Genomic DNA, 25,067 nt, shown 5'->3' with positions numbered 1-25,067 from the left:
AACTTAAACGCACTAACGTTAAGTAAATGACGATTAGTTGGAACAAAATGGCCTGTTAGACACACAGAGACCGGTAAAGAGTTATTTTATGTTAGAAATAGGTAAACAAGTAAGCCTCTCACCTAATGTTGAATGACAACTTCTTAACATAAACGAATTATCACAGCATTTAGTGAAATTATAATTTCCTGTGATAGTAATCACGATTGATCTCTTCTCCTGAGGTAGGTTAACCTTAACAAGGCTTTTACTAAAAAGCTCATATCATTTTATTTAGTTTACATAACAAGTTAGATTACTTATTAAAAAATAGTACTTAGTGACTTTTCCACGGAAATACTTCAATAACTTCGTCTGAGATCTGTATGTCTGTATGTCCCTTTGCAGGATAAAACAACAATTTTTTTATATTAATCTTTTAATTTTGAATGCAATAAAATATTTTATATGTAATTTTAAAATAAATAAATAAAACATTAAAAAGCTAATACAATTTTATTTCCAGACAAATATTTTTACTGAAAATCAATTGACTTTAAACAGTTTATCGGTTGCTTCTTTTGCTTAATCTGAGATCTCTCTCGATCTCATACTGACGTTCGTCTGCGCGCGCGAGGAAATCTTGTCTCTCTAGATAACTGGAACAAAAAAAATATTAAAAACTCTGCATGTGATATAATTGTATTCCATAATCAAAATACTTGTACAAAATAAAATTTAATCTTTGGTTTTCATAGAGAATAAGAGATAGACCGATTTTTCGTTTTTTTTTTTCTTTTATTTCTTTAGTTTCGGCAAAGGAAAAACGCGGTAACAACGTAGGTAATTTGTTCGTGTTTTGCTTTTTTTCCCTTCGGGTCCTTATATAAAATTTAAATGGCACATTAATATCTAGATTTTGAAGTTAAGTGCTATTCTTAAGAAATATTTACCCTTGTTTTCCCTTATTATGACTTTTTATTTCTGCTTCAATGTCCTCTTCCTTTTTAAATGTGTCCCAATCAAGCTTGGACTTTTCGAGTGTGGAAAGTTTGTTTTTCTTATTAAGCTGACCCAGAACATTCGATAGACCACCACCTCCGCGACTTCGAGAAGGTATTGTTTTACTCACTGCAATGCCAAAACAAAGATTGTATTCGTCGTCATCCGCTCATATATATTGCACACACAACGCAGTCTACACAAAATTAGGGGTGACTATTCATATTTCGCAAACATATTGCTTATAACGAAAATCCGATTTTTTAAATCTAATTTTTGTCTGCCTGTCTTTCCGCAAGTCTGGCTGGAATGATTTTGAGGGGACATTTACTGGAAGACAGCTTAGAAGTACGCGAGTAACTGAGGCTACGTTTAATTTATTTCGCGATGGCGTAACCACAGGCGACTGGTAGTACTACATAAAACTTTAAATAAAGGGAATAAACAAGAAAATTTTATGTAGACGTTTTCAATTATGAGTAAAATATTTACCTGAAGGTGAAGTCTCAGTTGTTTTGATCTTTTCTTTGATGACATTATTTTCCACAATAATTGTTTCGCCTGCAAATTCAAAAATCCTTCTCTCTTTTTCTTTATCAGTTTCAGTGGAGGTCTTGGTGTTATTTGTTGAAGTATTTTTACTTGTATCACACTTAGTTATTGTTTTTGTTGGTTGTGTTTCAGTTTTAGAATTGTTCGCAGATTTAGGTTTTGTATCCGTTCCTTCCAAAAACATAGCCCACAGATCATCTTCTCGTTTCTTTTCATCCTCCGGTTTTGTCTCAACTTTATCTATTTCCTTTTCATCTTTAGACTCTTCTTTATCACCATTGCAAGTCTTCTTCTTCTTTTTAGTTTTTCTTTGTACTGCTTTTCTTTTTGTAGTCTTTTGATCTACTTCATTTTCATATTGTGCTTCAGTTTCGTCATCCGCTGATTCCTCTTCGGAGAGTTGTTCAGCTTCTTTTGGTACATAATCATCATCACTTTCACTGCCAGATGACATCTACAGAGAAAAAATCAAATATATTTATATAAAACACAAAATGGAAATACCTTAATAAATATATATATATAACATCTTCTTCATCATTCAAAAGAAAGTCGTGTTAGTTACACTATTTGTAACTCAAGAACGGCTGAATCGATTTGACTGAAAATTGGTGGGCTTAGAACCATGAAACGGACATAGGATAATTTTTACCCCGTTTTCTATTTTTTATTCCGCGCGGACGGAGTCGCGGGTAAAAGGTAGTATAGGATAATGCAATTAAAACAATAAATATAATTAAATTATTTTATTAAAATAATAACACTAAAGTGGTCATGAAATTAAACAATCTTTTTCTTATTTCTATTCCTATTTTTTACATTGGATACTTCATAGAAGTTGCTTCCTGTTTTAGTCCTACGTTGGGCCCTTTCTAATGCTCTTCTTTGTTTAGCTGTTAATTTATTTCCAACAATAGATGATTTAACTTTTGCAGTCTTGTTTGGTACTTCCTCTACAGTGAAAGTGCCACTGGCCACTTCCAACCTTTTTCTTTTTAATTCCTTTACAGTTTCTGGATTGTTTGTTAAATAATCTTCTACATCACTGCACTCTTTTTCATCATTGCTATAAAAGTTACTAATATCTGAATCAGAATCATTTTCATCTTCTTTTTTATCATTCTCATCTATAGTTTGGGATTCGTTTAAAGATTTATCATTCTCATCTCCATCATCAATACCTTTCAACTCTTCAGGAATTTCAATTTCTTGAAGTGGTTTGACATCCTGTTCGTTGTCAAATGGTAAACCTACTCTTATTTTAGCAAAGTCCTGTGCTATTACCAACTTGTTGACTATCAATTTAGGTTGTTCAGGTGTTTCCACAACTTCCTTGATATTTTTTTCAGCTTTGTCCTCACTTTCTTGGATTTTAGTTTGTTGTTTGTCTTCATCCTGCACCTCAGTTTGCTTTTCAACTTGCTTAGACAAAGGCACTTCAAAACCTTCAGGAGCTACATAAAAGGGCAATTTACCTCTTTGCCAATCATTGAGTACCATCTTAGCAACCTGTGAGATGTCAGGTTCACCTTTTTTAAGTAACTTTCCTGTCCTTGCAGCAAGTTTTTCTAGGAACTCAGTTGAAGTTTCCCATCCATCAACTTTATATGTTTTGATTAAGTAATCTCTCCGAACTCTCTTTATGACTTCTTCAATATAATCTTCTGGATTTTGTACCAATTCCACTCTTACTACACCTTTTAAAACTTTTTCTGTATCTGTCTCGGCTGAAGGATAAACAATACCAGGACAATCAATCAAGAATATCCTTCGCATCAAAGTAATATATTGCCAAACCTTTGTTTCTCCTGCAATTGGAGCAACTTTGCAGACCTTTTTAGCTCTTAAAGTGTTAATAACTGATGACTTTCCAACATTAGGGTATCCAATTAAACCAACACTGATTTGTTTTTTATCAATATGTAGTTTAGCAAACTGACGTAACAAATTTATAAGTGACCCTTTACCAAATGGATGGGTCATTGACGCATGAAATGCTATGGTTGGGTATTCTGCACTAAGTATAGCAACCCATCTCTGTGTTACCCAGTTGGGAACTAAATCTACTTTATTTAAGATAAAAATCAGGTGTTTGTGTGGCTTTTCTTCTTTCAAAAACTTCTCAACATAAGGACTTCTTGTACCCATAGGATCTCGAGCATCAAGGACTTGCAGTAGAATATCAGATGAATCTACTACTTTATATAATTCATTCCAGATTCTTTTACTCATCCCGGCACCAAACACCCAATCTCTCTGTCCCTCTCTAACACCAGTGTCTTCACGCACTAGATCAATATCTTTACTTTCGTCATATTTTTCACTACTTATTTCAGCTGCTTTGGAGAGATTTTCTATATCATTGAATTTCAAATTTACACGCTTTCTTTGTTTTTTAGGGCCAAAAGTTTTGTCAAAACCTTCAGTATCCAAAAGATGAACCCTGGCATGTTTAGCTTTCTCGTTCAGCAATGTGATAGGTAAGTTTGTGGGCTTCATGATAACCTTGTATGGATTTTTAACGGCAGCTCCAAACTCTTCTTGAAATTTTTGTAAAGCATTCTGTGAAATCACCCGAGAATTGCCAAACCACTTCTGATTCGGTTCTACTCTAGCTTGTGTACCTGATGGTAACCAGCCTTGAAACGGCGCGGGTGTTAAGATTTTCCCAGTCTTGTCTCTTTTTGCCTTAAAATTACGGTACATCTGCAGCCTTTTAATTGTTGCCTTTGTTCTTGGCTTACCAACACCCTTCAAACCTTCTGTAGGACGGTCTGGATTCATAGAATGTCCAGATTTATTGAACCCCTGTTTGCGGGGCGCTCCCGGTGCTGATCGAACTTTACCCATTATTGTCACTTTTTTATTTTATCCAAAATAAATACTATCACAATTTAACTAACAAATAACTAAGAAATAAACACGCGGAGTCGTAAAGTAACGAGGTTAGGTTATTTGTATCGTAATTGAACATGAATTTTGACAGAACGGCGAGACCGTTGCACACCAACTTCAGACTAATGAATAAGCCAATTTATCTCTTTGATGTAATACATGAATTAACTATTTACCTTTTCAAATCGACAGGAATCTTCAGTATCCTATAAAAATTGTTAGTTTGAGCTTAAAAAAATAACAATAGCTTTAAAAGAAGAGGTTTTTACAGTAATTCTTTATTTTTGTTTTTGTTACCAACTTCACCACATTGAAACAGTGAATCAATGTCATTGTCATTGGAACTGAACTGAAGAACGTAGATTAAATGAGTTTAAGAATATTCAGACTGATCAGAAAATTTTCTTTAAAGCTAATTTTATTATTTTCAAGGGATTGGGATCAATAAGTCTTTTAATCGAGGAACAGTTCTGTAAGCTCTTACTAATAAGAGCTTAATAATAATAGCTTGATTGCTTAGCTCTTAAATACATTTGTGCCTTATGAAAATACCAAATAACTGGACACTGGATATTGAGTTAAGATATAAGAAACGTAAAAGTAAACAAAAATATCAAAACGAAACCAACAAAGTTACCATAAATAATACAAAAAAGTTAAGTAATCTGTGAAAAGAAAAGGTAATAAAATTAAAATGTCAAATTGGAAGTAATTGTCAAACGAAATGTGAAATGTCTGTGATTTTTTTTGTTTTAAAATATATCAATCAAATGTAAAACAATAAGTTTGCATAATTGAAAGAAATTATCTCATTTTTCTTTTTATATTTTCTAACTTGAGGCCATAACAGTAGCCTCGCTCTCTCAAAAGGATATAAAACCCTAAGCGATTCAAGTTTAGCCACTTATTTTTATTATTATTCGAACTTTGATGAGAGGAAAATTCACCCCGATGCATGTTACCATTAACTTCATCAAGACAACATGTATGACATGTTGTCGGAATTTAAGGTGTCCGAATTTGATTCATTCGTGGATATATTAAAGTTGACTTCAGGTGACCCCCTTGATACTTTTGGTGAAATGTGGTACCCCGTGTTTTTGTGGTCATTGTGCTCGTCTGTGTTTGTGCATACTTGTGCTGGATTAGTAGCTTTTGGTACTTTACGGAAGCATAAATACGGGAAATTCTTTCCTGTGTTATTAATAGTTATGGGAGTTGTGACTCCAGTCACATCAGGCGTCGCAAGCAGTGCTGCTATAGCGTTTATATATCGTGCGGCTAAACTGGACATGCCACCTATACATGCTATGATATGGGGTATTGGACAAACAGTATTAGGGGCTGGTATCGGATTCACAAGAATATTAGCAACATTATAAAATAATCTTTGTAGTTCAATAGTATTAATAAAATATGTGTAAAGTCAATTATGCCTTATATTAATGTATCTTAAATAATTTAGATGGTGCTGATCAATGGAAAATATGTATCAAATAGCTTGACATGTTATAGTGAAAATGTACTACTTGTGTAGTTAATATTCTTAATACCATTAGATTTAATGCTTAATAATGTAAATATTAAATTATTCCTTATTTCAAAATATTGGTTTACTGTAGAAATATGTTTATCATTCAAATGCTGTGATGCAAAAAAATTCATTTAAATTTATGTTTGTACAAATATTGTATGTAAATAATAATTTTGAGCTTGACTGATTTCTATTTCTCTTATTGTTGGTTTCTAAGAGCAAAATCCCTGTCTTAAACATATCATCCCTCTCATTAACTTTGACAAAACAGAGATACCATGTTTTGTACAGGTATTTTGATCTCAGAAACCAATGATTAGTTTGTCAAGTTAGGTGTAGTTACTTTTTTCATACAAAATGTAAATAGAGGAACATTCCACAATCATCACAAATTATAACCATGTTTAAGTTCTATCATACACAAGGCAACATGAATCTTTAATACCAATATTGTATTGTTGCATACACATAATGTTAAATTGTCAATGCATGTCGTCTATTTGATCAAAATAGGCATGGTAACTACATGCAACAACTCTACTCACAACAATCTTGACAAAAAGGTTGTGAGCAACTGCCTTTGGCAGATAGAAATGCCAGAGACACTGTAAAAACCTCTATGACTCTGTTTTGCATAAGTCACTTAGCAACTAAAATCACCCGGTTTCAAATATTTACGTTGCCTTGTGTATGAAGGACCTAAGTCTCTGAAAAGTATAATTTATATTGCAAAATTGGCTTTATGTACCCCACCGATAGTATTCACAAAAATATTTCGTATTATTTCAAATTAAATGAAAACTAATACAATATATTTTGGCCAATAGAAGTAATAGAATTACATTGTGATAATTGTTAGTTTGACATCCTATTGCTTAATGTCCATAACTGAGTTTTTTTTCTATATTATATAAAACAGTTACCTTTTGTGTCTGTCCTTAATTATGTTATAAAAGAGCAAGTAAGTTGCCTACAATTTTCCTTCACATTGGATCAAAAAAAAGTGAGTTTATTAATGAAAATATAAAATAGCTATTGCTATCTCAGTATATCTTGATTGGATAAACTATATGAGAGATATTTCAAATAGCAAAATGTATTATATGTGATAATTTAAGATTAAAATGACATGACTAGCTGCTTGCTAATGTGTTTTAATATCAATTTTTAATAATTTCATTATTAAAGAAGAGATTTTATTTTGTACAAAACCATGATTTAATTACTTGATGTGATTTTTGGTAGGGTTTTTGATAGAAATGTAAATATTATCTTAAAAAGCTACTGTTTGTTTGTGGTAGCTTTATAGCAATAAATTGTGGTTGAACTTTGATGTAAAACTTTTTGCATTATTTATTCGATGATAATAAATGAAGATTTCATATTAAAAGAATTTTATTTTATGATTCTGTACAATAAATCGTGGACAACTAAAATTTAATTATATATTTGTATTATATATTACCATTTTATATATTGACATATTTACAGAAAATTACACATTAAATCTTAATACCAACAGTTAAAATTCCCTGTTTAAATTATCACCGAATTAGCTGTCTCAAATTAGTGACAATCTCAAAACCTTAGCTCATTAGGACAGACACTAAATTTCATTGTTTGGTTCCGACACATCTTTCACTTTCTTAAATCCTGCAAATTCATTAAATAATTCTCATTAGTGTTAGTTGTTATTTAGTTCACAAGTTGGACTAGTATTCTGTGGAATAGATAGTCCTATCACTGTTGTATTTTTTGTCTTTCTTCTTTCATTTGTTTAATGTACCCAGACTAGAAAATGTATATCATAGCCAAAGGTCATCAAATAGTACTCCCATGTGAATATTTTGAATATGTTTTATGCAGCATGTGGTCACCATGAATTATGCTGTCATCATCTTCATTGCTCACTTCATGAATTGTATCACCAAGACTATGAGGCAAGTCAATGTCCTCATTTATTAAAGTATGCTGAAAATTATAAAAAAAATAATTTTTAAAAAAATATATAAAAGAAGCATTAACTAAATTATTGTTTTGACCATTCTACATTTTGGTTTTCTTGTGTTTTTCCTTTCAATGATGTAGTCAATTAGCATCAATAATAAATAACATCAAACATATGAATTAGTGCATAAACTGAAAAATATTTAGAAACATGATTAGAGTAGTTGTAACAGCTCTGCCGTTAACATGCCCTAATCAAAATCAAGTGTGAAACAAATGTTCATTACTATGAATTTAGTCTAGTTGATCAAATTAGTGATTAGAACTTGCTACTATGCTGTGCTATGCCATGATGCTAAGTGATTTAATGGTCACTGAAATGTATTTAAATATACACCAAGGTACTGCACAAGTCATGATAAAATGATTCTGAGTTTAGCATTAAGTATATTTGTTTCTGTAAGATAATAAAAAAATAATTTACCTCATGAATATCAGGTTCTCTGCTCAATCTGCTAACACAGTCTTTTAATGATTTAGTTTCAGATGTTGCATCTTGTAGAGCTAACTTTAATTCAATTATTTCTCTTCTAGCATTTGAAAGCAACTTTTCTGTTGTACTTAATTTATTTTTCATTTCCTCATTTTCAACTTGCAACTTGGCTTTTGTATTTGATAAACATTTTATTTTATTTTCATAAAGTTTTAACTCAGAATCTGTGTCTTTGAGATCCAAATTCTTTTGAGATTGTTCCATTTGCATGTGGTTACACATTTGTTTCATGTATGATATGTTTTGTTCTAGAATCTTCTTTTCATCTGATATAAGCTTTATTTCATTCTCTAAAGCATTTACTTTACAAGTCATAGCTGCTATTTGTGCAGATTGACTGTCAATTATGTTTTCTTTATCAATGAGTTTAGATTCCAAGTTTTCAATTCTATTAACATAACTTTGTAACTGCATTGACTTGGATGCTGATTCACTTTCTAATGAATGATTTGTGTTTTCTAAAATATTTGCTTCTACTGATAAACTAGCAAATTGTTCAAGCATGTCTGATCTTTCTGCTTCTTTCTGTGACAAGAGTTCTTCAATTCTTCTGACTTCTGCAACATAATGCTGTAACTGTTGTTTTAGACTGTCAACTTCTTTCTTGGTTTTTTCCAATTCTAATTTTGTTAATTTCAGGGCACCATTTGCATCTCCTAAATTGTTTTGTAAACGTTTATTTTCCATTACAGCTGTATCATTTTGCTGAGTGAGCCTTGATATCTCACCATTTAAAAACATAATCTGTGATTCATAATCAGCTAATTTGTGTTCAGTTGATATTTGTATATTCAATTTTCTTTTTAAATCACCATTTTCTTTGTCTAACTTGCTTATTTCATATGCTTGACTTTTAACTTTGTCATCCAAATTACTTACTCTTTCAGTTTTATTATCTAATTCTATAACTAGTTTATCCCTTTCCCTGTCAATGGATTTAATATTTTCAATTAAATTTGTTTTATCAATTTGCAATGAATTTATTTCAGATTGTAACTCCTTACATTTTTTTTCTAATGAACTGATCTGGTCTTTTGATAAACTAAGTTTTTTCTGAACATTTAATAATTCATTTTGAACTTCAGAACTGTTTCTTTCTGTTTCTATTTGTATATTTTTAATTTGACTAGCTATAGTTTTCTCTTTAATAACATCTGTTTGCATTGTCTTTATTTGCTCTCTTAGAAAGTTACATTCATCTCTTAACTGCTCTGCAGACGCTTTACCAGTTCTATTAGTCATTTTGTATGAATAATTTTCTTCCTCTAATTGTTCTATCTGCTTTTGCTTGTGAGCTAAATCTCTTTTTAATTTTTCAACTAAATCCACTGCTTCTTTATACCTCAATTTATATTCTTGTTGGTCTTTTTTAAGGTAATTAAGTTCTCTTGTCAAGGAATCATTTTTATCTCTTAACGTAGACAATTCTTTTAAATTAGATTCATCTGGATTTGTTTGTACTGAGTTCATCATTCTATGCTGACTAAGTTGTTGGCACAGAGATATATTTTCTTTTGTTAGTTGAGTATTTTCCATGTTTAATTGTTTTATAACATCTTTAAGATTTTCCCTATTATTATCTTCCTGTTGAACTGCATTTTGTCTAAGCTCACTGTTTTCTTGTTTTAACATAAGAATTTTCTGCTCACTTTCACACAATCTATTGTGTAATTCTTTTATAAATGTATTATCTGGAGATATATCTCGTTGAGAATTTGTTCCAAAACCACTATGTACATGTTTATTAAAAACATTTAATGCTTCTGATAATTTATCTTGAATATCTATCATATACTTTTCATATTTAACTCTTTCTTCATGTAGAAGTTTTTGTAATTCCTCCTTTTGAAGGCATTTAGATCCATTATTGTTATGTAGGTTATTCATAGATATTTTGTCCTGGTAGTTTTTATTAAATTGAGATAAAGAACCAATTTTTTCTTGAAGATTTTTATTGATGTCTATTAAATCTTTTTTTTCTTTTTGTAATATATCTCTTTCTTTGAGAGCCAACTTTAAAGATTCTTGTGTGTAACAAGACTGAGGTGATTTATCCTTTCTATGGAACTCTGAAAGTTCTCTTTGTAATTCTGAATTTTTAAAACGTAAACTTTCTAATCTTGTTTGCAAATAGTTTACTTCATTTGTTAATGATGACAATTTTTTATTACATTCTTCTTCAACTTGCAATGCCAGTTTATCGACTTTTTGCAATTCTTCTTCTAAATTTCTATTTTTATCAGCAAGACTCAATGCACGCAACATTGCCTCATGCTGCTTGCCTAAGCCATTGTGAATTTCTTTTTTCAATGCATCATTTTCTATTTGGATTTTCTTAAGTTGTTGGAATATTGCTTGTTCAGTGTAATCAGGGTTGTTAGCATAAAAGTCTTTATTTATAGCTGTTAATGGTCTACCACCTTCTAACATCATATTAAGTCTTACAATTTCATCATCCCTTTGCTCAACTTTACTTTTAAGCAATGTTATTTCATCTTCTAAAGTATCATTTTTATCTTTTAAAAGCTGAATCGTTTTCGACAACTCAAATGTATCCTTACCTAAGTCATTGTTACTTTGACTATTACAAATACAAATTTTGCTAACTGCCGTAGATTCATCATCTTTTCTTCTACTTTTATTCCGACTACTTTGAGTGCCAGCACACAATCCTCTTAAGCTTAAATCTCTTATGTCGTGTTGTAGTTTGCTAATTAATATATCTTTTTTCATTATTTCATCCGTCATACATTTAATTTTCCTCTTTGATTCTTTTGACAATCTCATGTTTTCTTCTTTGAGTGTTAAAATTTCCTTATGCAATGAATTATTTTCACGAATTAATTTAGCGTTGTCACATTTGTATGGTTCCGCTTCCATCATTAACGAATCGCGTTGTATAAGAGCATCTTTGGATAAATCCATATAGTGTTGTAAACTACGTGTAGTCTGCAGCAAATCCGCAACAATACATTCTACTAATGGCACTGCCTCTATTGGCAGTGAATAATTATATCCGAGATCTTCCAATTTTTGTTTAAGATTAAAGTATCCTTCACTCATGTTTATAACTTTGTGGCAGCGGTTAGCTAAAAATGGCAATAGAAGTCATTAAATTGAACAAACTGGATCTACTTTTTATTACAGACTTAGATCATTTAATTTGTGTATTTGAATAATTTGGTAATTAGATTTAAATCAAAACAAAACTGTTGAACTGGCTACGCATCTTGTGACAGTTGTTTGTTGTTCACATTGACACTTGTTAAAAAGCTATTGCAAGCAAAAAGTAGTTGGTTTTTACAATTATATTTCTTATTAATAATAGATATTTAATAAAATTATGAAGGGGTCTTTAAAAGAGACATTGAATCTAACGTCAAATGTGGTGAATAATTTTACGTGAAAGTATTTTTTCATAAAAGTATTTTATGTTCTGTATTTTTATTGTTTAAATGACAAAATGTGAACTGTCAAATGTCAAATGTCAATATTACGGATATGTCAACTAAATATAATCTTAGAAAAAGTCTGTTTTGGTGATAAAACAAAGCAATAATTGTTATTTGACTCATGTGGGCGATGATACACAAAGTTTTAATACATGTTTGGTTATATGAACTCTTATCAAAACAATGAATCCGTATAAAGACGTAGAAGACAGTTCATTTACTTCTTCACCACATCTCGCATATGAAGATATCGCAACCAAACTACTGAAAGACCATTACTTTCTAACAGCTTTAGAGCTTCATACTGAGTTGGTAGAGAGCGGAAAAGAGCTTCCGCAATTAAGAGAATTCTTTTCAAATCCGGGCAACTTTGAACAACATGTATCTAGACCATCTGATATTGGGTCTATGCGTAAGTGAATTTAAATAATCAATTACTTATGACGTCATTGTGGTCAGTTATGGTTTTAGGAGAATTTAAACAACATTTTTCAAATGGGCAAAAATCTGAACTGAAGCTTTTAAAAATTCTTGTAGTATTTATATTGCTTTTCTTTTTTAAGTGTAGAACGTAATTCGGTGTAATTACACTAGACAAATTAAATAAATTTTCAATGTATACTCCAGACCGAACACCTAGCCAAGCCACATTGGATTCACTGGACACAGCCAGGTACTCAGAAGATGGTGGTGGGGACAGAGGTGGCAGTGGAGGGGATGTGGCTGTTTTAGAATTTGAACTAAGGAAGGCCAGAGAGACTATTAATGCTTTACGTGCCAATCTTACACAGTTTGCAGGTAACTTTACATAGTAATGTGTTATACAATAGATTTCCAGTACTTCAAAAACACACATACTGTCATTCCTATCATTCGCTTTGAAAAAAAAGGCAATGTATATGTTTTATGTCTCTATTTTGTTAGTGGAAATCCACTGCTTCATAAATAAGTTCTAAAATATTATGTCATTTTACTGCTAAAACTTACTTAACAATTAGGGTTTTTTTTATTTTATGTTTTTTATTTAAAACAACTGCATAGCATCCTTAAGATGTGTATTACTTTTTTGTTAATATAATAAACCAATTTTCTTATTCTCATGGTTTTTTAGATGGTGAGTCTGCATTGGATAAGATCACACAAGATAATTTTGATAAGCGATCATTAAAGCCACATGAAAAACGAGCATTAAATTTCCTTATCAATGAATATTTGCTGCTACAGAATTATAAGCTTACTTCCATTACATTTTCGGATGAGAACCCTGATCAGGTAAAGAGTTAAAATATAAATTCCACAAGAAGAAACTATGGAGTGGGCAGACAATGAAATTACTTCTTTTTCTATTTTTTTTTTTGCAATACATTTTTAATTCCGTCACATAAGAATATTTAAGTCCTGTATGAGAAGTTTATTGGTAAGCAGCAGACCCAATAAAATTGATATAACAACATAAAAAAAAATTGCATGAGCATGTTTAAACCCAAATTGTTATTTGATAAGAAATTAGCACAGGGATCCCTAAACTATTTTGGACAAGTGACCTCTTTTACAAAATGAACTGTTACCTCAGACCCCCATGGCCAAATTACCTACTTTTAAGATCAATCATTATTATTATTATTATTTTTCATTCTGATTTAGGTCAATAGAAGAAGACAGAGTGAGAATTACGAATGCTTTAAGTTCAATATCAACCCCAGGGGGTAAATATCGACCCCTTTGGGAATCTCTGAGTTAGCAGTTCTAGTTATAGTATTAAATCAAATTTAATTTTTAAAGGAATTTGAAGATTGGGATGATGTTGGTCTCAATATGCCCCGACCAGCTGGTTTGATTTCATTATTTAGAGGAAATAAAAGTTCATTGAGCACTTCAACGAATGATGCCATCACACAGACTGATGTTATCCAAAGAGTTGAAATACATTGTCAAACGGAATGCGAAGAAGAAAATGTATGTGTCAGTTGTCAGACATCATTAGATAATGACACAGATTGGAACCATGAGGTATGTATAATTTTTTTTTTTAAAGACACGGGGGCAAATGAGCAGCGGGAACACCGAGATGTTCATAAACATCCGAAATACCAGTTCATAAGGCTGCTAATCTATTTAATTTTGACTAATTTGTACATAAAATCATCCATAAATATTTAAGTGTTTCTATTATTGTTGACTCTGAAGGTTTGTGTTTTGATAACTTAACTTTAACTCAATATCAAGATAAAGTCCTCACATCGACTTGTTTAATACTAGGCTTGCTGACATTGTAATCGATTTAAGCAGCGAATTCTTTGGTTGTCCGGTTTGCTAGCCGCTTGTTTTTTCTTTTTACTGTTTATTTTTAATTTGTTCAACTTTTTTTTAAATTATTCTTATACTTCCCTATTCTTTATAAATTGTTCTTATTCTCTTCGCGATTTGTATACTATTATTTTCATTGTGTATTTGCGAAAACTATAAAAACACAGTTTTCCACTGAAATAAAAATCAATAAATAAATAAAATTTTGTTTAAAAATGTTCACAACATATTTTTAAAACAGAGAAATTATTTTTGTATACTATACATAAGTAATATTTAATTTTGACTATTGACAAAGTATATTTAATTATTTAACTTAGCAATAACTTTTTTTTTTTTCTAGTTATTAATACAAGCTGAAGAAATCGAATTATTAAAACAAAAGATAATAGCATTGGAGACTGAAAAATTGAACTTCCAAAAGTTGTATGATGCTGCGATAGTGAGTTTAAACTCTCTGACAAGTCCTACTTCAGAGAGTAAAGGTCTCGACCTACAAATACCTGGAGACAAGTTGTTAACAACGGGACAAATAATACAGCAGTCTTTAGATGCAAGACCCATAACTTGTACTGCCGCTGAAAATCATTATGGCAGTGGACATTCAACAAACAGTGCAACACCAGATCAATTTGAAATGATTGACAGTGAGAAAAATTGTGGAATGTAAGATGTGAATTATTTATCTTGATCTCGATTATTTATCAAATTAACTCCGCAACGGTTCAACACATTTTATTGAAATTTGGATCAAATATACTCAACAACAGAAGAACATAGATTCGAGTAACACATGATATACTTTTTACCCCTTTTTTTATTTTGTGCAGACGAAGTAGTGGGTAAAAGCTAGTAAATTCATAAAGGAGTGTCTTTCTTATTGTTATATATCAGTAATTTTTTTCACAATAAGTATATGATTAAAAACAAAGTGAATGGTTGTCCAAAATAATAAAAAAATATGTTAGTTGTTTTTAAACATAGTGCGCAACGTGAAAATCATTTAAAAAAAATTTAAACCCATATAAAATACTATAAGTAACACTTAAATTATGTAATGTTACATAAAATAATCCATTTCGTTAATTATGAAAAAGTCATCTTCCAATTTTAACATCTTAGTTGTCACAATCGTAATAAATTCCAACAGATAAATACTAAGCTGTAACTCATTACAGTAAGAAAGATGGGTCTAACACGAGCTCATTCGAGCCCGCGATGTTAGGCGAGATCAGCGCCAGAGGGTCCCCACTACGCACAGGTAGTGTTACCACCCTTGACGAAACATTGAGTATTAACGACGCCGGAGACTGGACACGCGTGCAATACGAATATAATATTGAGAATAACACAAAGGAAATGTGGATAGACAGGTACGTAACTTACTTCCAGGGCCGGCGTTAGGACAGAATGGGGCGCTACTGGTCTGCGAATTACACAAATGTTAACCTTCCCCCAAACATGGGAAAAAAGAGTATTAGTAAAAACGTAGAGAACTGGCTTAGGGCGTTATTAGGTTGAAACTGACATTGCCCTCATGCCAGTGATCCAGTGGACTAGAGGGAGATAACGGATTTCTATTTAGTGCAGTTCATTGACACCTCTTGAGTACAGGTGTGACATGACTGCACCAGATTGTTAATCTTTCCTAGATTTCAGACAACTATGCAGAAACATCACTAAAACACTTATTTATTATTTAATTTATTGTTGACTGTCTGTAAGTTATGTTAGACTTTAAATTTAAATTTTAGTGGGATACCAACTGGTGTGAAAGAGTCTATTCTGAACTTATGCTCTGAAGCATTGAATCTCAACGAGCCACTGACTAATGACCTGCTGGCAGAGCTGGTCAACAGTGACAAACCCATCACATTACCTGGACTGTTGTTATTAGTGGCTGATACATTGCCGCGGGTGAATATTCAAAATAATCTATAATCATACATTACACATATTTAAATTTCATTCTTTATAAGAAACATATTGATTCTTTGTTGCAGTTGTAGCTTTTGATAGTTTTAAATTAATATTTTTTTATATACAAAAGTAAATATTGTATGCTTTCATCATGTATTTTGCTATTCTTCCGACAAATATGTTAGCTGAAATCATTTTGCCACATTAAAAAAAAAGTAACTTTCTAAAGGACTAAATAAGTGATCCAATTTGTGTAAACCTAGCTTGACAAATTTACATTTTTGTTAGTCTTCTAAACCATATAAAACTGAAATATCAGAACAGGCTAACATTACGCCTGATTTATATTACGCTAGTAAAGTAGGACAGTAGCACACCAAATCAGCGCTGGCTTTACAACTGGCATAATGTTAACACTAACTGCCTGAAGTTTTGAATTTAGAACGTATTTTACTTACAAGTAATCATATTTTTAAAATAAATTATAACTGGCCAGTCTCACATACGTAAAAACTTTTTCTCGCAATACTTTCTAAGTGGCCTGGTACAGCTTACACACTACTGTCTTACTGTACTGGTGTGCATTATGAGATGGTGGTGTCGTGTGCAGATAGTGCCGCACACGCTGGTGTCGCGGCGGTGCGAGGCGGCGGCCCTGTTGGCGGCGGGCGCTGCGCTGCTGTCAGCGGCGGAGGCGCGGCGTGCCCGTCTGCTGCACACACTGCTCACGCTGCTCAAGAAACCTGAACCCGGCGACGCAAGGATCATATGTGAAGGTATTATCCCACAAGGATCTTGTTACAGTTTTGACATTGACAGATTTGTCTACAAGTTTTAAGGGTTACTAGCATTGACCTCTATAAAATGACTGGCTATAAGACGTAGTATTTTGTGCATATTTAGAAGGACAACCAAACACGTGGCTATGGATTCGAATCTCCGCATTCGACCGCCGTGATTAATATGTAATGTTTTTTTCAAATAATCTGCTAATATTGTAAGCACATCTATTTTACCAGTCTTAAAGGTTTTAAGACTGTAGTAATCTTTTAAATTCTTGTTTAAACCGTCATTTTTAAAAGTATTAAACTGCATTAAAAGACTTCTCAAGTAACCGCTAATTAACTCAGAGTAGGTTTTATTTTAGTTTGCTAAGAAATAAAATTTAAAGTACTCCAAAATGTAATATGTTTTTTTCAGCTGTCTGCCTCGTGGTGAAATGGGGTGGGGCTGCGGAAGTCTTATCATCAGTTGCAGAATTATTAGCCTCAAGGTCATCAGAGCGTAGGATATTGGCCAGTCAGATTTGTCTGGCTATAGCGCCTTATGTACCTGTAGAGTTATGTACATCACTACTACTAAGTCTTGTGGTACTTATGTGTGAATCCAGTGAACCGGAAATCCGTAGTCTGGGTTTGAAATCTGCGTGTCTTGTTTGTGTGGTCGCTGATCATAAATATAACCAGTTGGAGAATCTCATGTTTAGCTTTTTAAAAGACCCAGTGGATAAGAATGTTAAGGATACTATCAATGTGTTCGTACCGACGTTGGCGAGGAGTGCTTTGATGGCTGGTATGTGAAATTTAGTTATTTAGTTTTAAGACAAAAATGTACAGTCACCTTCGTTTGCGGTATTATAGTTACAGAAATCTTGCACGCAATGAATTTAAACTTTGCACCTTCTTACAAATACATAATTAATTTCTGTTCTATCGATATACTAATCAAAAAAAAAATGTCAATACTCTTTACTCACTTTTTTCAAACATTATGGCGGCCCAGAGTCATTGGAGCACTGTGCAGTGCCCTACCTCGAATCCTGCATCGCACTGTACTTAACCTTGTGTTCTGAACTTTAACTTCTGATATATGTAATGTTGTAATTTTAATACAATGTACTTGTAGTATTGTACCTTATTTACTGACCATTACCGTTTCAAAGCGTACAAGTCCTTCAAATGATTTTTATTTCACTAGTAGAATACCGCCAGCGTACCCCACTGTACATTAAATTAGTAAACAGTTTTTTTTATTTTATTTGTGTTTATTTTAGAACATGTTTATCTTTTTCAGGCAAATTCTCATCAGATCTGTGCAATCGTGTTATGACGAATTTAATAAAATCTTGTAATGATAATGAATGGAAGAGTGTTTTATTAAATTTAGAAGTTATCAAGAGTCTAGTATTGGCGAAGCTCGCTTATGTGATAAATGTACAAATAGTTAAGGATGTTAACTTAAGTGACTGTGATATGAAGACAATTAACTTACAAGATGTGCCGTTGGAGTCTGAGGAGAACTTCATAGATGTATCGTGTTATGTTAGTGACAGTGTGGACGCTAAGATGTTATTGTTAGCTATGAATAGTTTAATTAAAGACCCTTCGGTTAGATGGACAGAGCTCGATTGGTTTATTGACTGGTGAGTTTACCTTTTATTATCTTGACTAGGTTTTGCCCTTAAACGTAGTTGTGGAATAAAAAATTATATAATAATTTTTTATTAATCTGTTTTAAATGATTTATTTTAAAAGAAAAATATACTTATAAATTTTTTATTTGGTGACCTTAATAGGATTTGATTTTAAAATATTTTTTATTTCATAATTTATTTTAAATATGAACTACTAGCTGTCGCCCGAGACTGTCCGCGCGTATTTAAAAAAAAAAACTTAGTAGCCTAGTTGTTCTTCCTGACTAGATTCTACATCTATGCCAAATTTCATCAAGATCCATGCAGCCGTTCTGGAGGTACCTTCTAACAAATATTAATTCATCCATCCATCCATCTAAACATTCCTATTATAATATTAGTAAGAAGTAAGATAGTCAAGTATTCTTATAGATTTACGACGTTTCATTTCTTTAATTTCTTAATATAAGTTATTTTTATATTATTTTCCAGGATAAGAAAAATGTTAGAAATAATAAGCAGCTGTAAAGTTTCAAATCATCCAATAGTTTATGAGCTTCTGATTACATTATTTAATAGTTACATAGATAATTTCGGTTATAACTTCGCTTGTAACATAATGAAGCCTATATTTACTGATATTTTAAATGAATTGGAACAGAAAATAGAAAAATTAGACACAGTTAGTTTGGAGAGTACTGTTGTTGTTGGTATATATTTGGCTTCAGTTTTAATTGCGGTCGAAGAGGGCCCTTCACAAGCTGAGTTTTTGCAAAAGTAAGTCATTTTTTACATAATATCGGATAATTAGAGGGGATATTAATATACAGTTTTTTTTTTAAGACATAGAAATTGTGCTCTACTTTGCAGATGAGAGTTTTAAGTTTTGTAAATTAATAGTATTAAATATAATATAATATGTATTTTTAGATGGATTGTATACAGCAGTATACGTGGACTTCCTGCAAAGATATTCTCTATGCCATTCAAATGGCTGGCAACACATCGACCTGAAGTCCTCACATTCTTCTGGCAACATTTAAGGGAATGTAAGTACTTTCTTATGAAGTGTGTTAATCGAAATTAGTTATTAAATAAGTCATATATAATCATAAATAGAAAATTTAATTATCATCAAGAAAATATAACAGTTACAAAACGGAAGAGAAAGTGGATGTTTTCCGTTAAACGTTTGTTCCGGATAAACTGGAACGGTTGCACTGATTACGTTACTTTGACGCAGTGATTGTCAAACTTATTTCTTTCACCGCCCCCTTTTGAAAATCAATTATATTTCAGAGCCCCCTAATTTTTATTCATCCCTAAAACTTAAAAACCACAATTTCATTACGTTAATTAATTTCAATGCCCCCCATTTTTTGGGCCCTTATCGCCCAATCCTAGGTTTCAAACGCCCCCAAGGGGGCGTTATCGCCCACTTTGGGAAACACTGCTTTAACGGGAAGGTAGCTGATGCATGCGGGAATATTATAAGTTATTTTTTTTTAATTCCTTGCTGCTTTGTTTGTCCTGGTGATTTGTTTTGTTGTGTGGCAAACTTATGTATTCTTTGTGGTCAGTCTGCGCTAGTAGCTGTGAGAACGCGAGTGGTGCAGGTATCCGCGCTCACATCGGCGCACTCCTCACGGAGATGGTGAATGTGTCGGACGTAAGAGAGGAGTGTATGGAGCGCCAGCTGCTGCCCGCCGTCATCGCGCTCTTGTATGATGATCACGTGTGAGTCCACACTTTGCAATGATACATTGAGATTCAGATCTACAGTTTTTTTTATTCTGGATGTAAATTTAAATATGACGCTTTAGCCCACTTATTTTACTTTTAACGTTTATGTTTATTCTATAATGAAAGCTAAGTAAATGATCAGTTTTGATTGATTTTTACATTGTGAATTTTGCGGCCCGGAAAATTAGCCTCATCTTGACCTCCCTCATAGATCCGGGGCTGCAATCAGTGACAGTTTTTCAACATAAATTGGTCTACCTGTTTCATTTTTAAGAAATAAAAATGTTTTATTTAGGTCTACGTTTGAGTTTGCGTACCAGAAGACTAATTTTAGTCCTGTTCCCCTTCCCACCCTTTTTTTTTTTTTAATGATTCACTTCGTATTTGATAGAAATGATATCCTCTTTATATACGTCCACCTCTGGAATAAAGATATACAACGCATCATTTAATGCAGATGTCCATGCTTAACGGTCATTTCGCTATTTTGGCGAATTTCAATGGTTCGCTGGTATCGTTTGCATCATTTGCTATATAATAAAATGTATGAATCAGTTCTGTGCGGGAAGCTGCGCTGAGCTCGTGGGGCAGTGTAACTCGCGCGTGTATGGTGCGAGGGTTGTCGTGCGGGGCACAGTGCTGGCCGCCAATGGAGCAGTGGGTGGGAGGCCGCACCCTCACTCCGAAGGAGGCGGCTCGTCTCGCCGAAGCCCTGGCGCTCCTCGTGCTGCCCACTGTTGATGACCGCGCTGTCTCCGAACAAGGTTATACTTTTAATGATTGGTAGTTTTAATAATAATAATAATAATAAGATGGATGGATGTTTGAAGGTATCTCCGGAACATCTCAATGGATCTTGATGAAATTTGGCACAGATGTAGAACATAGTCTGGAAGAACACATATGCTACTTGTTACGTTTTTTAATTCCGCGCGGACAGAGTCGCGGCAGATAGCTAGTTATTTTATTTTCTTGAAAATCTTTTAACAAGTTATATGACTCTTAGAGTAGAGTACAACCTTCATAAATAACTCCTTCAAGGAACTATTTTAACTCCGAATGCTAACTAACTTGGTGTGTTTGTAGCGGTGTCATTGCTGTGCGCTTTATGCCACCATCCGGCGCTGTCTGCCGAGTGGGTGTCATCTTTGACTCCGGGTCTGCAGCTTGCTGTGCACCACTGTCGACAGCATCCCGCTATACTACCCGCACTCAGGTACGCAATACCGGTTATAACGACATCCAAGTTATCTACGTTATACAGTCATAGTAACCGATTGAACTTGGATAAGCGAGAGTTACTGTCTGATCTCAAGGTCCATGGAGCGAGAAAGTTGGGTTAGAGAGAAAATTCTATAAGCGAGAACAATTGAGTTCTTAGGATTTTCTCTTATCTAGATTTTGTATAAAAGAGTATTTAAATCACTATAACCAAAGTTTTTAATCCTTAATACCTTAAATGACTTTAAATAGCTTCATTGTATTTATTTTTTGTTTAAAATTTACTATACTATCTATATAAAAGAAAGTCGTGTTAGTTACACTATTTATAACTCAAGAACGGCTGAATCTATTTGACTGAAAATTGGTAGGCAGGTAGCTTAGAACCAGGAAACGGACATAGGATAATTTTTACCCCGTTTTCTATTTTTTATTCCGCGCGGACGGAGTCGCGGGTAAAAGCTAGTATAATATAGAAAACGAGGTATCAAATCAAGATTGTTATAAGTATGTAATACAAAGCGTAGTTGGAGCGTCGGTGGCTCAGGGGCACTTGACTTGCAATCTGCAAGTCCTGGGTTTGAATCCCGTCATGTACCATTGTGTTTTCCGATTTACATATGTACATTTATCCGGTGTTCTTACCGTTAAGGAAAACATCATGATGCTGCACATATCTAAAAAAAATTCAAAGATATGTGTTAAGTCAACTCGCACTGGGCAGGCATGGTTGATTATGTCCTAAGGTCAGCTCCAAACCCCTCAGTTCAGAACTGTTGAGCTGATGATATACTACAAAGATGCTACGATTCGTTTTTAAATACAGCGTCCTCTCTTGTAAGGCGGTTTAAACGTACGTTAATATTGTATAGGAAACTAGAAGAAAGTGTAGAAACAGGAGCGATGAGTCAGTACAAATCATCAATAGAGGCGTTACTGAACGCTGCGGGAAGTCACACGGGCGAGAGTGCGCGAGAGCCGCAGAGAGCTGCCACCACCACCACCAACCTGCAGGCGGCGCAGGAGGTCGGCAGGAGGGTCACACAGATCTTCCACCACTCCAAGAACAATATCAATCTACAGAATATATTCAAGAAGAAAACGTAACGTACGTAAAAATTTAATTTTTTATAAAAAAAATAATCTCTATTTAATTTGAAATCTATTATGTATGTTTCTAGACTGTTTCAACTGAAATTAATATTGTTTTTTTTTTATTAGAAACATGTTTCCGATGGATTTTTAGTTTAAGATTGATTTCGCTGTTTTTTTTTTTTTTGTTTTTATATACTTTCAAACTCACGGGCGCTTTTTTTTTTACACGATGAACGCTTTAAAATTACTCTTCGTTACCTGCGTCCAGATGCAATGCTCAGAATGCAATCATAAAAAAGATTCACTTTTATAAATGCTGTCATGTGAATAGATATGTATAATTTCATTTTTTCTATTTGGATGCTTTTTAAGCGCGCGTTAAAAAAGCGCCCGTTAGAATGGGGGCTAATTAAAATAGATATCTGGAAGTTTCTTGACTGTTTCAACTAAAATTAGTACAGATCAGTTTGGTATTGTTAAGAAAATTTTGTAAGATTGTGTTTCAATTTGAGAAATAATAGATGTCTCTATTACGTTATTTTCTCGCAATATTTAAAACATTATGGCGATTAGGTAAAAAAAAAAATATTATTATATACTTCTCATTATGTTTAAAAGGTGCTTTATAATTGGTTTTTGTATTGTTCTGATTTACTTTAAGATCAACCTTAGATTTATGTCACAAATGACCTGAATATTCCAAATCTCAGCAATACAAATAATAATAATACTTGCATTGTATGTATGAATTTTAATGTTAGTGAACTGAACGAATGATTGAACGAATGTTAAATGAATGAAAGAACGACTAACGTAATGGAGATTAAAATGAGATATTAATTGATCAAAATAAATAAAAAATAAAGTGTATTTTTCATATCTATGACCTTTTAACGGAGGTTTCCGAGACAAAAATCACTGTATAAAACATATAGTCATCCCTGTCATTATCTTTGACAAAATAGAGATAACAATATGTTTTAAATGGAGATTTAAGTCTTAGAAACCCACGATTAGTCTATACATAAAAGACATTTAATTTATTGATAGAAAAAGTTAATTTAATCTATTGCAGTAAATAGAACACGTATTTGATACATATTTACGAAAACATTTAATGGATTTATTTAATTTTTTCTTTAGAAATGTGCTTTTTTCTTTACATTAATTTTTAAAGAAAATCATATTCGCTTTGTATTAATAATAAGGATTATTTAATTTTAAAATAATGTTTATTCATATAACTATCTCAAAATAACAGAAGTACTTAATTATTTTTATATATATAGTACAAATTATTGCAATAAATATAGTAAAGCATGTTTGTCATGTTGTACATAAAATTCATAATAAAGTTGTCAAATTATAATTATTTTGTCACATGCTCTGTTATAGATGTGTTATTGTTTTCTTATTACACTTTCATATTTTCCCACATTCCAAATTAAAACTCCGATAATTAGTAATATAAACATGATTATTATAGAACTAGCTGTCGCCCGCGACTCCGTCCGCAAGGAATTAAAAAAAAAACTTAATAGCCTATGTGTTCTTCCAGACTATGTTCTAGATCTGTGCCGAATTTCATCAAGATCTGTTGAGCTGTTCCGGAGATACCTTCAAACATCCATCCACATTCAAATGCAAATCTCAGTTAATATTACCTTTTTCATTACTAAATTATTATTTTTTTTAATTTTCTTTTTAACATTACAGTTTATTTAGTTTAAATTTAAAAAAAAACATTAAATCTTTGTTTTAAAACGCAGACAATAGATAGGCCTTTTCCATCTATTACAGCCTCAGTCTGTCAGGTTGTTATTTTTTCATTAAGGTAATTTTATTGAAAAATAATTATTTTAACTCTGGCTGTTAAAGGGTCATGCACATAAAAGATGTGTTAAACTTTTTAACATTCACAATGTATTTTTGTTTGTTAATGTACTTATTTTGAATTGTGTGATCATGAACTCAGTTGTTTCAGTTCAATCATAGCTATTTATTTAATGAACTGAATTTAATAATAATACTGACTTCTTTAGTTCGAATAAGTTTTAAGTTAAAATATAATACCTAGTACTTGTCAAAAAAGGTTTTTACTTTGAGAATAATAAACGAACATTGTTTGTTTTCGATTAATATTGACTTGTATTCATTTATAAGTTAAAAAAGGTCTTCCAAATTTGATGACAGGTAAAATGGGGGACACGACGGCATTGACGCTTTTTTTCCTACACATGGTCAAATCTTACGTTCTTTTTAAAATTAACAGAGACGACAATGTGTCACGGCGACATCCGTGTATCGCACTTTAACATTTGGATATAATTAATCGATGAAAACCTAGCATTAAATAATACTGATAGCTGTATGATAAATGAGATTTAAAATATTAGTGTTTAAACTGTTCTGACAGAATTTATTATTTGTTAATTATGTTAAAGGTAGGCAGCT

At 32.4% G+C, this 25,067-nt stretch overlaps 4 protein-coding genes across 4 annotated transcripts; 2 read left to right on the top strand and 2 right to left on the bottom strand.

Annotated features, from left to right (window-relative positions):
- Positions 1–541: 541 nt before the first annotated feature.
- LOC106719213 (nucleolar GTP-binding protein 2) lies at positions 542–4,481 on the bottom strand. The gene is made up of 4 exons (XM_014513497.2): positions 2,353–4,481; positions 1,474–1,987; positions 933–1,110; positions 542–638 (listed from the first exon to the last, which is right to left on the bottom strand). The coding sequence occupies exons 1-4, from the start codon at positions 4,381–4,383 to the stop codon at positions 545–547; spliced, it is 2,817 nt and encodes a 938-aa protein (XP_014368983.2). The 5' UTR covers positions 4,384–4,481; the 3' UTR covers positions 542–544.
- Positions 4,482–5,151: 670 nt separating this feature from the next.
- Positions 5,152–5,908, top strand: LOC106719173 (transmembrane protein 170A). The gene has a single exon (XM_014513444.2). The coding sequence runs from the start codon at positions 5,412–5,414 to the stop codon at positions 5,808–5,810; it is 399 nt and encodes a 132-aa protein (XP_014368930.1). The 5' UTR covers positions 5,152–5,411; the 3' UTR covers positions 5,811–5,908.
- Positions 5,909–7,485: 1,577 nt separating this feature from the next.
- Positions 7,486–11,702, bottom strand: LOC106719221 (centrosomal protein of 135 kDa). Its single transcript, XM_014513506.2, has 2 exons — positions 8,394–11,702; positions 7,486–7,933 (listed from the first exon to the last, which is right to left on the bottom strand). The coding sequence occupies exons 1-2, from the start codon at positions 11,523–11,525 to the stop codon at positions 7,784–7,786; spliced, it is 3,282 nt and encodes a 1,093-aa protein (XP_014368992.2). The 5' UTR covers positions 11,526–11,702; the 3' UTR covers positions 7,486–7,783.
- A 269-nt stretch (positions 11,703–11,971) lies between these two features.
- Positions 11,972–22,625, top strand: LOC106719095 (RAB11-binding protein RELCH homolog). The gene is made up of 16 exons (XM_045680149.1): positions 11,972–12,326; positions 12,542–12,712; positions 13,026–13,186; positions 13,697–13,924; positions 14,565–14,887; positions 15,400–15,594; positions 15,976–16,138; positions 16,752–16,917; positions 17,342–17,713; positions 18,215–18,563; positions 19,047–19,331; positions 19,485–19,603; positions 20,135–20,291; positions 20,853–21,061; positions 21,384–21,513; positions 22,391–22,625. The coding sequence occupies exons 1-16, from the start codon at positions 12,098–12,100 to the stop codon at positions 22,623–22,625; spliced, it is 3,492 nt and encodes a 1,163-aa protein (XP_045536105.1). The 5' UTR covers positions 11,972–12,097.
- Positions 22,626–25,067: the final 2,442 nt, after the last annotated feature.

This window comes from Papilio machaon, chromosome 12 (genome assembly GCF_912999745.1).
Source record: "Papilio machaon chromosome 12, ilPapMach1.1, whole genome shotgun sequence".
In the NCBI taxonomy this organism is placed as follows: Eukaryota; Metazoa; Arthropoda; class Insecta; order Lepidoptera; family Papilionidae; genus Papilio; species Papilio machaon.
The sequence above is the reverse complement of the archived record's forward strand: the minus strand, read 5'-3'. Positions and strand labels throughout refer to the sequence as shown.